Here is a 14,757-nt window from a genome sequence, read left to right as displayed (position 1 = left end):
CTTCTATCTTAGTAGGAGGTGTGTGTAGGTCATGCTCTCATTTTTCTGCTCACTGGGAAACACTCTGGCTCCTGCTGGCTAGGATTATGGAAACTAGCAGAGAAGAGGGGGAGAGGGAGAGAAGATCTTATTGCTTATAGTTGGGAAGATCTTATGTTACTCTTGTGTTTGATCCACAAAGTAGTATTGATGACAGTTCCTGCTACAAGAGGAGGCAGAGATGAGTCATGATGGGATGGATGAGGAGAAACTACCTTGGAGTGTGTACCTGAAGGAATTCGGTGGCCTGGCCCACACATAGTTTTTGTGCTGATTTAATTATTTAGGTTAGAGGAATACTTGTTACCAAAGTATTAAATCAGTTCAGGCCCTAGTGTGGACACAGATATACCAGTATATTTAGGGGGATAAGCTATAAAAGTACTTGTACCGCTATACTGATATACAAGCATCCACACTAGGGATTGTACCATTTTAACTATACTGGTTTCAAAATGACATAGTTTAACAGTCAGATACGGTGGGGAAGTAATATCTTTTATTGGACCAACTTCTGTTGGTGAAAGAGACAAGCTTTTAAGCTTACACAGAACTCTTCTTTAGGTCTGATTAAACTATGTTGACAAGTACTTGTTAAGGGATTGTTCATGCTTCGCAGGCTGGGCATAGACAATGAAAGCAAGGAGCAACTATGACTAAAGAAGGTTGACACTGGACTTGTCTCTCATTAATTAACATTCCAGCCACTTCTCCTCCTCTTCCTCCTTCCGCCAGGAAGGGAGCTGATTTACAGCAATATGCAATTTTTTTACTATTATTTATTCACAACTGTCTGAAAAACTCTAATAAAAAATTACAGAGTCAAGGTGTTTTATTACTGTGGCTATTTTCCTCTCCGTCCCCACTCCTGTTAATGTGATTGGCTATAAAGAAAATAATACATTCAAGCCAGCTGGATAATAAGCACTTAAATATAAGATAGTGTATATAATCTCATTTTCTTAATGTGTAGTATAGATACGTGATCATCAAGAAGCTAATAGGAAAAGGCAGATTTGGGGGATTGTGGGGTGGGCAGCACATCATTCATTCCCAATTAATCATGACACCAAAGTTATAGAGTCTTCCTGGCATCTGTGAGCCCTCTAATACTTTTTTTTGGTCTGAGATATAAACTCTGTTGGACTCCAGAATGTCTCATGTCAGTATCCAGTAACTGAATTCTTGAGTTTTCCCTTCATATAATAAATTAATCTTCAACAAAAAGATAGTAAAATTTGGATTTTTCACTCTGGCGTGAAGTGGAAAGATCATTTTTTGAGAACATGGTTCTAGCTGATAATATTTATCACCCACATGGGGCTTTATATCTTCAGAGCACTTTACAAGAATTAACCAATCCTCAGAATAGTGTATAATAGGTAAATATTCCCCTTTCACAGATAGATGGAAACTGCAGGCCATAGGTAAGGGTCATATTTTCAAAAATGGCCTTTAATTTTGGGTCACATTGTTTTGAGAGGTGCTGAACAAATAACTCCAACTGAAGTAAATAGTGCTGAGCACCTCCAAAAATCAGGCCCTATCTATCTAAAGTTTGCTATTCAAAACTAGAGGAAGTTGAAACAATTGAAAATGGATATGCCCAAGAAAAAAAGAGGAGGTGGATGAGTGTTGGACAGAATTTGAACCAGTATGTGCCCTGGGCACACACATTCATACACACACATTCAGTTATGTTTTACTGCCATAGAATGAAGCATTTGACCTTTGGGGACTAGTTATGGAGTTTAATAGCAGGGGGTGCAGTCTCTTAACAGTGACTAGAATGGGCTCCAGGGACTGAAACAGTGTCATTTTCTTTTTGAGAAAACACTTGTGCAATATGTTCTCTGTAAGGAAAAAATAATAAAAAGTTTTTTGTACTGACCTTTACCCAGCTGCCTTTCAGTTGTGCAACATAACTGCTCATCTCTATGAAAGAGCCAGTGCATGATCTGTGAAAGGTCCTAGGGCGAGGGACTTGGTGTTTTACGCAGGCAGAGCTGCTGTAATACACAGAGGGGTTTTGGTATGAGAAATTAATTAAAGGTGCAGCAATTAGAGAAGCCATATTAAAACCAGAGCATCTTGAATCTATCTGAGCGCTGGAGAGCTTGATTAGCAGCCAGGAGGGCTGGGGCTTGGGGCTACTGGCCTGATTTCCCTCCAGATGAGGTGATAAGCAGTGAACAAAGCTCGTTGTATTGAAACCATCATCCCATGAAGTGAGCTGTAGCTCACGGAAGCTTATGCTCAAATAAATTTGTTAGTCTCTAAGGTGCCACAAGTCCTCCTTTTCTTTTTGCGGATACAGACTAACAGGGCTGCTACTCTGAAACCCATCAGGGCAGTGGTTCTCAGCCTTTCCCGACTACTGGCCCCCTTTCAGGCCTCTGACTTGTCTTGCGCACCCCCAAGTTTCACCCAATTTAAAAACTACTTGCTTACAAAAACCAAAAGCCTCAAAGTCACACTGTGACTGAACAATTGCTGGCGTTCCCGTCTTTCCCATCAAATTATAAAACACAGTCATTGGGCTCTAAATATTGTCCGCACAGTTCAGTGCGCAGAGCAGTAGAAACAAGGCAGCTGTATCAAATTGCAGTTCGTATTGACACACCTGTGCTTTCCGTAGCCTGCTGTAAGAGCAGGCAACGCTCTCGCGGAGCAGATTCCGCCCCGAGCAGACCTCCACCGCCCCCCGGGGCACGCGTGCCTCGGGCCGAGATCAGGGCAGGGAAACCGTTCCCGGCCCCCCGGCTCTGCCCCTGTGCGCGCTTTCCAACCGGCGGCTGTCTCTGCAGCGGGGCCACCGGCTCCCCCCCGCCCAGCCTGGCCACGCTGCGTCTCCCATCCCAGCGCGGTGCGGGCCGGAGCCTGCTTAGCTTCGGGGCGGTGCCGGGCTCGGCGGCGGTCCCTAGCGGCGGCCGGGCCGAGCTGCAAGAGGCGGCCGGCGGCGAGCGGGGCATGGAGAGGGCGGCCGGTGCCGGGGGGGGGGAGCCGCCGCCGCCGCCGCCGCGCTCGGGCCCCGGCCGGTCTCCCAGCCCCAGCCGCCTGGACGTGAGCTCGGCCCGCTTCGACCCGCTGCTGGCGCTGTACTCGGCCCGCACGCCGCTGCCCTTCCCCGGCGCGCCCTGCTTCAACAACCTGGCCGAGTACGAGAGCTTCCAGCGGGGCCTGCGCCGCCCGGCCGCCCGCCGCCGCCCGCCGGCCCGCGGCCGCCGCCGCCCGCCCGCCGCCGCCGACCCCGAGCGCCTGCAGCGCCTCCGCGGCCTCATGGTCAACCGGGACCCCGAGCGCGAGGCGGCGGCCCGCGGCCGGGCCGGGCGCCGCCGGGCCCCGCGCAACGTCCTCACCAGGATGCCGCGTAAGGGGGGCGGACGGGCTGGCTGTGGGGAGAAGGGTGATGGGGGGGCTGGCTCTGGGATGGGGGAAGGGGGCTCTGGCTGGGGGGCGGGGGGCTGGCTCTGGGGGGGAAGGGGGTGGGGGCTGGCTGTGGGATGGGGGAAGGGTTATGGGGGGCTGGCTGTGGGATGGGGGGCTGGCTCTGGGGGGGAAGGGGGTGGGGGCTGGCTGTGGGATGGGGGGCTGGCTCTGGGGGGGAAGGGGGTGGGGGCTGGCTGTGGGACGGGGGGCTGGCTCTGGGGGGGAAGGGGGTGGGGGCTGGCTGTGGGATGGGGGAAGGGTTATGGGGGATGGGGGGCTGGCTGTGGGATGGGGGAAGGGTTATGGGGGGGAAGGGGGTGGGGGCTGGCTGTGGCATGGGGCTGGCTCTGGGGGAGAAAGGGGGACTGGCTGTGGGGGGGCTGGTTGTGGGATGGGGGGAAGGGTTATGGGGGGGAATGTGAGCCCTCTGAATTTTGTTTTGTGTATATAAAATATACACTTCCCTGACGGTGTTTCATACCTGTTCTAGTTCACGAAGGCAGCCCTCTTGGTGAGCTACATCGTTGCGTCAGAGATGGTGTAAAAGTCAATGTCCACATCCGAACTTTCAAGGGGTTGCGTGGAGTCTGCTCAGGGTTTTTGGTTGCGTTTGACAAATTCTGGAATATGGTAATTATTGTACTACTCCTTGACTCACAACCTCTGCACTGGAAACGCCTACGCACCCACTGGGAGAGGGCCTAAACTGGCAAACTTGAAGGAGGTGAAACACTGGAATGCGTTACCTAGGGAGGTGGTAGAATCTCCTTCCTTAGAGGTTTTTAAGGTCAGGCTTGACAAAGCCCTGGCTGGGATGATTTAACTGGGACTTGGTCCTGCTTTGAGCAGGGGGTTGGACTAGATGACCTTCTGGGGTCCCTTCCAACCCTGATATTCTATGATTCTATGAGGTGAGAATGTAATATTGTTAATCATGAACCCATTTCGCCCTTGTACTGAATGCTGGGATGTATTTAAGTTTCCCAAGTTTCTGTTACCAAACACAGGGAGCTAAAATATAAGGGATCGTAGAAATCTCTAAAATCTTCTCTGCAGGATCTAGACATGGTGTGTTGGAAACTACTCCCCTGCCTTTCCTCAAAACAATTTTTCTTGCTTATTTTGTCCCCCTGATTATTTTCCTTACCTTGATCTTCTGAATCTTTCATTGTTTGTTTGGGTTTTTTTTGTTTTTCCTCCAGGAGACTGATTCATCTTTCATTTGATGTCACTTCTTAAATTACTGTCTTTTCCACGTGCAAAGTTCTTCTTCCACATATTCCATGGAGCTGGGGTAGTGCTTCATGCAGTCCCTCTGTCTCTTCTTAAGGCAAGAGGCCCCAGTTCTCCCCTTGGAACTATGTTTGCATCTTAGGCCAGCTGTAGGGCCTTAGCCATCTTCTCCTTCAGCTGGGCTCTCTTCCCCAGTTAGTTCTCGGGCTCGAAGAGTTCAGCAAGCAGGCCTGCTCCTGCTATGAGTCTGCTGGTCTGCTTCCTAAAGCTCATCTCAATTGGCTGGGAGAAAGGGGAGCCTTGATTTGTGCATTCTGAAAGGCTCCTGGTCCCAGGCCCTTAAAGAAACAGTAATGGGATTTCCTCCCAAACACTACCTGTTCCTGTGACCACTTCCTCTCTACCAATATCTCTTACAACTTTGGTATATCAGACCTCTCCAAATCTTAAAGGGCCACACCAGGTGATGGAGAGTGAGCTGACCCCAGGACCCCATTTCCTTAAAGGGGACAGATTACCGTATTTCAGTGCTACAAAAGCAGAGCAAGGCAAGATTGCCCAAAGATTTTTGAGAGGGGAGATTGGATGGAGGGAAGGCAGCTGTCAAAGGGTTTTGAGCCCTGAAGGTGGGAGAATGTTGGAAAAAATCATTGTTATCTTGGGATAGAAAACAAAAGTATTTGTGTGAGGATGATGGGGAGGGTTTGGAAGTAATGTAGAAGCAGCTGCTGGGCACTACAGGGGCTTTGTTTTTATAAATCAATATAACTAAGTGTCTTGGACATAAAGAAACTGCTGTGTCGTGCTTGTTACTAGATTGTCCTTGAGACAGAACACTTCTTGATGGCTTTATAAGGTATGATACAAAGCTGTTCTGAAGGTCAGAGTGTTTAGAACTTTATCTTGAACCTTTTCCTTTGTCTTCTTCCAGGCCTTGACAGATGTAGATGAGACATACAGAAAGCCCATACTGGGCAAAGCATTCTACAGTGAACCTCAGCTGACTCTTTCCAGGGTAAATAGCTTTCTAATAGCGTATTAACTGACTTTCTATGCCTTATTTTTGTAGTGGTTAAAAAGATAGCATTTCCATCTGAAACTGTAGTATTTACTTTCTCAGATGACTAGAACTGAGAGTTCAGAGCAGAAACTCCGCCCTCCCTTCCCTCTACCTATTTTATTTGTTTTTGTGCATTTGACAGTGCTTTGTCTATCGTCAGTTTCACTGTTCATTTGGTAGTCATTTGAATGTCGGTCTCATGCACTACCATGAAGCTGTCCCTCTCATGTCCTACTCTGGAGCTCACATGCTGGCTGTTTTTCCAAGCACCGCAAGAAGGCATTTACCAGTTACAGCAAAGCTGAAATTGAAGAGGCCATAGGCATACACATGAACAGCAAGGAAGGGGGTGACGGGGGACGGACATGCATGTTGCTTTGGGCCTGCTCAAAAGACCTTTCTAAACCTCAGCAGAGGAGCTGAGAAATCCTTGAACAAATTTATTATAAGGAATTTGGATAGAATGTTCCCAATTTAAAAACAAACAGATTTAAATAGTTTTCTCTTCTTTCTCTTCCCCCCCCTTTTTTTTATTTTTTTTAATCTATCAGTTTAAACATTTAAGTTGCCAGTGTTCCTTTTAAGCCCATTCATACTGGGGCTGGAAATTGGACATGCCAAGCAATCCAGTGTCTATTTCACATGTCAGCTTTATACATAATGCCAGTATAATTTTTTCCAACTTCAGCACCTTTACACTTCCAGATTAATTCTTTCTCTCTCTCTCTCTGATATATGAATTGGCAGCCAGGACACATGATCATCAACCGATATTAGATTTTTCCCAGAGTTAAACCAAGAAGTAAGGTGAATGGGTGTCACGCATACAGATCTGCTAGACAGACTATGGCCTTTAGCATCTAATTACTAATGGGGAGTTTGGTTTTGCACGGGCGATACTGCCATGGAGGCAGTATTCTACACTATGGCAGGGAAGACAGGAGTCAGCATGTTGTTCAATGACCTCTAATTATATATATAAAATCAGTTCTGCTATCCTAGGCATTTTTATGAATAATTACTATTGGTTTTGGCCACTTGCCTCCCAAAACCGCCCTCTTCTGGAGTTCCTTTAATGAGACAATGGGGCACCAAGGATCTCCCTGAATGAAGTCCTGACATATCGAGGCTCCACATCACAGCTGTTTGTCTCCTGGCTGAGGTGGAGGGGATAGGGATTCTTTTAGCACCATCTTACTATGTTTTTGGGGTAGAGGGTGGCTTAGAGGTCATTGAACAACATGCTGACTCCTGTCTTCCCTGCCATAGTGTTGAATACTTTCTCCATGGCAGTATCGCCCGTGCAAAACCAAACTCCCCATTAGTAATTAGATGCTAAAGGCCATAGTCTTGCATAGTCTGTCTAGCAGATCTGTATGCGTGAGACACCCATTCACCTTACTTCTTGGTTTAACTCTGGGAAAAATCTAATATCGGTGGTTGATCATGAGTCCTGGCTGCTGATTCTGGGCCAGGTGCTCAATGCTTCATTTAGGAGTGAAGAAAGAGAAGCCTCTGTTTATGAATGTGATTGTTTTACCTGAATGTTCCCTTGCAGCTGTTTGACAGACTCAAACTGCAGGAGTCCTTGATAAAGAAGGGAGCTGACTCAAGGATTGCAACAGAGGAGCCAGCCCTGACAAATGAATCAAAGACCCTTGGACGGAAAGCTGGGTCAGGATGCGGGAGAGCAGAGGACGAGCGTGGGATGCAGATATTTTTGGGTGGAGCTGGAGAAAAGAAGACGACAAATGACAACTTGCATCTGGCAGTCAAGAATAAGGCTGACTTGCCGAGCAGGACTGCCCAGACAGAGGGCAGTAGTGCAGGGGGTGCTAATGCAAAAGGCCAGCCACGGAAAAAGCAGAGGCCCAAAGTGGATTATCAGCAGGTCTTTACGCGTCATATAAACCAGATATTTATCCGAGGCGAGAATGTCTTGCTTGTTCATTTAGCGCATTGACTTGGCTGAGCCTTAGTCAGTATATTTAACACATACATGAATTGCAGCTACAGCTCTGTGCTACTTAGCATTGTCGTGTGAAGTACCGTGGTATCATAGCTGTTTCCCTTCCTTCAACCATAACAGGATAGGGGAAATAGATGCAAGTGTGTTGGAGTTTATGGCATTTTGAGCCAGCTGCCAGATCAGCTTCGCAAGACTTCTTCCATTCAAGGGGTTGAAGGCAAGTTCAGCAAGAGCTTGCTTCTGCAAGATGAGGAAATGAGAAGAATTGTCAAGGCAGGACAGGAGGCTTCTTAACAGGATAAATTAAGAGGGTTGAGGGGTGAAATCAGTATGTTTGGTTATGGGACAAAATAGTCACCCCACATTTAAAGAGCATGCGACTCAGCATCCAGTCTAAAATGAATGACCAATGCTAAATACTCTCTCATAATTGCAAGAGAAATTAGCTTAATGAAACAAGCAACTTATGGAGTATTAGTTTAATAATAATTTAAAGTCTGGCAAAGAATAATTCTTTGCATCTTAGTGTGTAAGGGAATTAACAGCCTATGCAAAAGAGGAACAACAGCAATGGTGTTAACCTTTAGTTTCTTGCTGTGGCAGGCACACCTCTGTAAATGCACCTCAATCCTGAGCTGCCACATCCTCTGTTGTCCAAGCCTGTCTCTTGAACAAAGACAATGTTGGGGTGTATCTGATGTCTAAATAAGCACTTGAAGATCCCTCACCCTTCAGAAAAACAACAACCCTCTTTAAGGCAGGATTTGAACGCGTCTCTATTGACATAGCTTGTGCTCTTACCCACTTGCCATGCTTTCTCCCTGCACTGCCAACCACAAGTTAAAGTAGTCAGTCCAATAACTTGGAGTTTTTGTATGAAACAAGAAATCCTACTCCAGTCTTTTGTATTTATCATCCATTGGCCATATAGTCTCACATTTCACTGTTATACTATGTACTTTTCTTTTCAGATTTGAAAAAATAATAGCTTGTGCTTAGCAGTTGAACTGTATCGAAGCACCTTTGAAGTTCCCTCTATTGAAATGTGAGATGCTGCCTCTCCACCAGTTCCAATGGGAACACAAATCTTAATTCTTTCTGGATAGTATATCTGTATGAATGATGCGCCCTCTAATTCCAGCTGAATTGAATTTCAGAGGTGTACTTAGCATTAATTTTTATATTTCATAAAACATTAAGCCCCAACAAATCAGTGGTTTAATTTCAGTAGTGTTCCCCTCCTCATATCTAAATCACTGAAGAATAGCCTCAAACCACTGTGCTGTATAAACTGTTTACCAACAGCTCTTGGTAAATTCCTAGAGCCTAAGGTTGGAAGGACCATTAGGTCATCTAGTCTGACCTCTTGGTATATGACCCACAAACTGGGAGAGTGGTAAGTAATGAAGAGGACCAGTCACTGATTCAGAGTGATTTGGATCGCTTGGTAAACTGGGTGAAAGCAAACAAGCATTTTAAGATGGCTAAGTGTATATGTATACATCTAGAAACAAAAAATGTACCTCATACAGGATGAGGCAACTATCCTAGGAAGCAGTGACTTTGAAAAAGATTTGGGGGTCATGATGGATAATCACCTGAACGTGAGCTCCCACTGTGATGCTCTGGCCAAAAGAGCTAATGCAATCATGGGATGCATAAATGAGTATCTTGAGTAGGAGTAGAGATTATTTTTACCTCTGTATTTGGCATTTGTGCGACTGCTGCTGGAATACTGTCTAGTTCCGGTGCCAACAATTCAAGAAGGATATTGATAAATTGGAGAGGATTCAGAAAAGAGCCACGAGAATTACAGATTGGAAAACATGCCTTATGATAAATAGATCAAGCTCTTGGAGTTTGGTTTAACACAGAGAAGGTTAAGAAGTGACTTGATTACAGTCAGAGTAACAAATAATTAATAATGGGCTCTTCAGCTTATCAGAGCAAGGTACAGCACGATCCAATGGCTGGAAGTTGAGCCTAGACAAATTCAGATTGGAAATAAGGTGTACACTTTTAACCACTGGAACAATTTACCAAGGTTTATGGTGGATTCCCCATCATTAAACATTTTAAAATAAAAAATAGATGTATTTCTAGAGCAGATTTTTAGCTTGTTTTGGGGCTGTTCTTGGGACTGTGTTGTGCAGGAGGTCGGACTAGATGACCACAATGGTCCCTTCTGGCCTTGGAATCTATATCCTAGGCCATTACATTTCACTCCTCTATTGATCTCAGTTATCTGATGCTGCAAAGCAGCTCCCCTGCTAAAAATGAGGATTAAGACTGTCCAGCATTCTGATGGGAGAACAACTTCTTAATGGTTTATAACCTGAGTCATAATGCAATAAAAAGTCAGCCCTAAAATTTACTGGTTATACAAAATCTTAGGAGTATAACTTTGCTGTTAAAAGTGATGTATAAATTGTTTATCATTAGGAATACATCTGATAATGTTTCTGGACATTCAAAACCACCTTTTGTCTGGGGGACTGTTTGAAACTTCTGTAGACCTTTCAAATAAAGCACCTATTAGGGTTTCGATGACTGATGGGATAAGTCTCCGAGTTGCCAGTTCAAATCCAGTCTTCAAAAAGGACTGAAAATGAAATGGAATCTAATCACCATCACTGAAGACTATAGTAGGAATAAAAATAAATTCACTAAGCTTCTGAAAACTTGCTATGAAAAAAGTGAATTACTATAACTTATAATTAAGCATAGCTTTGTTACCAAAGTACTACCTGATCTTAGACTTTGGCCACTGAAAAGGCTTCTCTGGTCTCAGGCTCTGTCCATCCCTCTTTTGAGCTATTTTCCCTATTCTTTAAAAGCCTTCTATTGATTCTTCTTTCTCCCTGCAGTCCTTTCTAAAATCTTGGAGCAGAAATCTTTATTTTCATATTTGCCTTGAATTCATTCCGCCTTTCCAGTTTGATTTTCTAACACATCACTTTATTGAGAGAGCTCTCATATGAGTTATTAAATTGTTTCAGCCAAAGATTTTTACTTCTGTTCTTGACTTCTCAATCTTCTGTCACTGACTTTTTTTTTTTCATTGCCTCAGTTTTTCTGACTGCACTCCAATGATTTCCTTATCTCATTTTGTTTTTTAGGGTATCCTGGGACAACCACTTCTCTGCCTCTTCTCCTGTCTCAGCCCAAAGGGCTCTGTTCTTGGTCTTCTGATCTGTTTCTTCCAACTCACTCGCTAGGTGTGATTATCTCTGCTCAGGCCCAATCTTAGGGTAACATTCAGTTGTGTTCTTTCCTTTCCTTTTTTCTCATATACCCATAATTCTTTCTACCTTGCTTGATTCCATTTCCACTTGGACTAAAGCCACTTGCCTTAAATTAGATATGACCAAGATGAATGTTCTCTCTATTTCCACTGCTTACTTTTCTTTCTTGTTGATGATGATAATCCTATCAATCTGGTTGCTGCTGCTTCTATGAGTCTTGATGTTATCTTCAATAACAACTTTTTTCCACCCTTTTTCTCTTGTTAAACCTTGCAGATATCACCTTCTGAACACATCTCTGGAGGTTTCTTATTTACATTAAAGTAAAAAATGCTGATTGATTTTTGTACCTTGATTTCTGCATTGCTATTGATCTGCTTTTCCAAAATCTTCTAGTCAGCCACCTCAGTTGACTAATCACCCAACATATTTTGCGCTCTCACCATTCACGTTGCTGTTTGTTTCATTTCAATGTCTTGCTGTCCATCGGTGCTGTCAAATTAAAAATTCTTTCTTACAGTTCAGTGCTTGATCTGGTCCTTTCTTCCTTTTATTGCCCCTTTCATATCTCCATTTGTTTCTAAATATTGCCTCTTCTTTCTATAGCCCCAGATCTGGTGCTTTCTTCCCCTCCTCCACCTCTTTCTGACATTCTGTGATTTTTAAAACCCATCTGCAAAATTGTTTGTTACAAACTTTCTCTTGTGAGTGTAAGGTATTGTTACTGAGCCACAAACAAGTCACTAGTGATCCTGTGTGTTTCTTTCATGTGTATGCAGCAACTTTGGCTAAAAGTTACTATACAAGGGCTTGTCTACTTGGGCAGTCATTCTGGAATAGCTATTCCTAATTAACTCCATGTGTGGACACAGTTATTCTGAACTTAAAGTACTGACTGGAATAGATAATATGCTTTAAATTCACTCTTCCTTATTCTGTATTAACTTTTATGTCAACAAGCCCTAAATAAAATCTTTGATCTTCTGGAATGAATTCTTCTACAACATCTGAATCTTCATGTTAATATTTGAAAAACAGTATTTAAAAACAATTTTTATTTTTTGATTATTTATCGCCTTGATTTTTCCCTAAAAAAGGGTCTTTTTCATACATATACTGTTTGCTCTCACCATTCATTTACCACAGCAGTTAACTGTGGTGTCACAAATGAGAACTTCAGATGAAGAACAAATATCAGGAGCAGATGGGGAAATAAAGAACTCCGTGGACAGAATATCTATGGTACACTGTAAAGGGATGGATGTGCCGCTTGCATTCTGTCTAGTCTTTTTTACTGTTCTTCAAGATGGTTGGATAACAGTGATTCATTCACTGGGGGTGTGATTTGATGTACTAAATGTTATTATATGAAACAAAGTCCTCTAAACTGCCTTTGAAGAAGAGTCATGAAACCTTGGTAAATATTAGAAATGGTTCTAAAAATACTAAGAAAATACAGAATCTGTGGAATAATTTGATGTTAGCTGTTAGAATGTGAAAGGTCCTTGAATCAAACTGCTTTCACACTATCAAATATGCTGTAAACTCTTTATTGCTAACACAAAACAATGGGAAAAAAATCTACTTTTTTAAAATAAGTGATCTTTAAATCAGAGCCCTAGCCCCACTGGGATCAGAACTATGTAAGTTACAGTTGTATTTATGCACAGAAGCTGCTAAGGAGAATTGTAGCATATTTGGCTCAGGTGTTTTAAATATAGGTGAAGATGCTGTGGTTCTGCTTTTTGTGGACAGGGCAAGAACGGTTTTCACTGTTTTCCTGCCATGATAACCGCTGTCACTTAACTGTGGCCCTTGCATTAGAATAAATGGATCTAAAGAAATGGAACCAACTTTAATAGAAAGTGTAAAATGTTTGTTCCTGTTCTAAACTGATTAGCTTTTCTGTAGGTGGCTGACTAAAGGTTTTCATTGTTATCTCCTGCCAAGTATTTGTTACTGGATATCTAATCCATTCTCCTTCATGACCATGTTCAATATTTCTAGGCATGGGTTTCCCTTGTGCAAATTTTGGAGATGGGTGTAGACAGTCAACAGGCATAGAGCACCAGATGGAGACATGGACTGCTGTTGGATCTTCTACCCACTTCTTACAGAGCAATGGGGCAAAACTTTCTAAACTCCATCTTTGGGCAGAATCCTTAGTTGGGATTGCTCTTTGACCTGTCTGGAGTGAACGGCACTGTTTTTTGTTTTTATTTTCCCACAGAGATAAATTTCCTAGTTAGTTAGAAAAGAGGTGTCCATCACCTTTTCTGCCTACTTTCCAAGATCGAACCTACCATGGAGTGACTTTGTCCAAAAATAAACCCAAATGAATGAAAGTCCTGAAATCAGTGCTACAACAAAGTATCTTTAGCAACCAAAGTGAACTTCAATTTATGCTTGGGCTCCCTGAGATTTGCCTCCGAGTCCTTGGCATACACTGCAGTAGCTAAGAGAGAGCTGTGGTAACTTACGTTCCTGAGAAGGGGAGGGCTAAGCCAAACATCTCATAGCATTCTCAAAATGTCCAAGTGGAAAATTTTCTTTGGGAAACCACTGGAGGACTGTAACAGGAATAAGAAATATTTCCCTTCTGTAGTTAGTAGAAAAGAGACTTCAGACCATCCTACCAAAGGGAAATACTCAAAACTTCCAAGGCTTCAGTTCTTCCCAGATCTCTAGGGCTTGATGGCAGCTATTGTAGAGAAGGCTAGAAGCAAAGCCAGTTCCACAAGCAAGCAGAAAAAATCCTACCTGACTCTCTCCGCTTCACTTGCCTACGGACCAGACAGACTCATGAGAGACAGGTTCATTCAGTTTGCCGACATCTATGCCTTCACCTCGGACAGATGAGTTCTAGGTAGAGCCCGGCGTAAACCTGCCTCCTGTCACTATCCTATAGGTGAGCCGTTGACTAATCTTACATCAGAAGATTCTTGAGAGGTGCAGTACAGCTGCTTAATCTTCTGAGATCCAAGTAGCACTGCGGAGGCTTAACTTGGTATTTTGATGTCTGCAAAAAGGTGGCAGATTCTGAGACCTGTGCAGCCATCATCCTTTTATCAGGTGCTCTGCAGAAAGTGCTATGTAATTATTACGGAGTCATTCCGAGGTCAGATCAGGTGTGTCCAATTAATTCCAGTGTGGAAGCATGTGGGTCTGGAGTGCCACACTTGAAGGCAGAGGGAAGCAGGGACAGAGGCCCTACAGGGAAATCTTCAAACTGCCAAACTCAAGGAAACTCACTTAAAGTGAGGTTCATGTTGCTTTTTGTTACCCCCCCCCCCGGGGTTTGACATTTTTGGTAAGTGTGGGCTTTAGGGGGGGGTGTGCTCTGTTCAGAATGGTTAGTTACAATGCCGTAATGAAAATGGTACTCAGACTGCTTCAGCCACTATCTTTGTCTTGCCATCAAAGTAACATTACATCAGTGTGCCATTCTGTCTATGAAGCCAGTGCTGCGTGTTGCATGCCTACAAAGTGGTCCTAAGATCAGACCCATCCTTGAAGTAAACACTTCTTCATAGGTCACAAGGTTGCATTTGTTTCCTTCTGTCATAACTCTACCTCAAGAGGAAAATAGCATCAGCTGAATGTAAGGAAAACTCTAGAAACTTACTTGGATTGAACAGGTGCTTTCAGAAAGTCCACAGCTGCCTGTGCCATATAGTGCTAGTCGGAAAAGAGGCCTTTAAGTCATAGAATCATAGAATCATAGAATATCAGGGTTGGAAGGGACCCCAGAAGGTCATCTAGTCCAACCCCCTGCTCAAAGC

General features: G+C 43.9%; 1 protein-coding gene across 1 annotated transcript; it reads left to right on the top strand.

Moving 5' to 3' along the window:
* Positions 1-2,503: 2,503 nt before the first annotated feature.
* Positions 2,504-12,043, top strand: LSM11 (LSM11, U7 small nuclear RNA associated). Its single transcript, XM_038413819.2, has 4 exons — positions 2,504-3,409; positions 3,959-4,098; positions 5,633-5,716; positions 7,320-12,043. The coding sequence occupies exons 1-4, from the start codon at positions 3,010-3,012 to the stop codon at positions 7,722-7,724; spliced, it is 1,029 nt and encodes a 342-aa protein (XP_038269747.1). The 5' UTR covers positions 2,504-3,009; the 3' UTR covers positions 7,725-12,043.
* Positions 12,044-14,757: the final 2,714 nt, after the last annotated feature.

This window comes from Dermochelys coriacea, chromosome 8 (genome assembly GCF_009764565.3).
Source record: "Dermochelys coriacea isolate rDerCor1 chromosome 8, rDerCor1.pri.v4, whole genome shotgun sequence".
Lineage (NCBI taxonomy): Eukaryota > Metazoa > Chordata > Testudines > Dermochelyidae > Dermochelys > Dermochelys coriacea.
The sequence above is the reverse complement of the archived record's forward strand: the minus strand, read 5'-3'. Positions and strand labels throughout refer to the sequence as shown.

Bases quoted from the DNA above. Each gene is read 5' to 3' on its own strand.
- LSM11 (XM_038413819.2), top strand. From the start codon at position 3,010: ATGGAGAGGGCGGCCGGTGCCGGGGGGGGGGAGCCGCCGCCGCCGCCG. The intron at 3,410-3,958 runs GTAAGGGGGGCG...TACCTGTTCTAG, and splicing joins CGTCCTCACCAGGATGCCGC to TTCACGAAGGCAGCCCTCTT. The intron at 4,099-5,632 runs GTAATTATTGTA...GTCTTCTTCCAG, and splicing joins TTGACAAATTCTGGAATATG to GCCTTGACAGATGTAGATGA.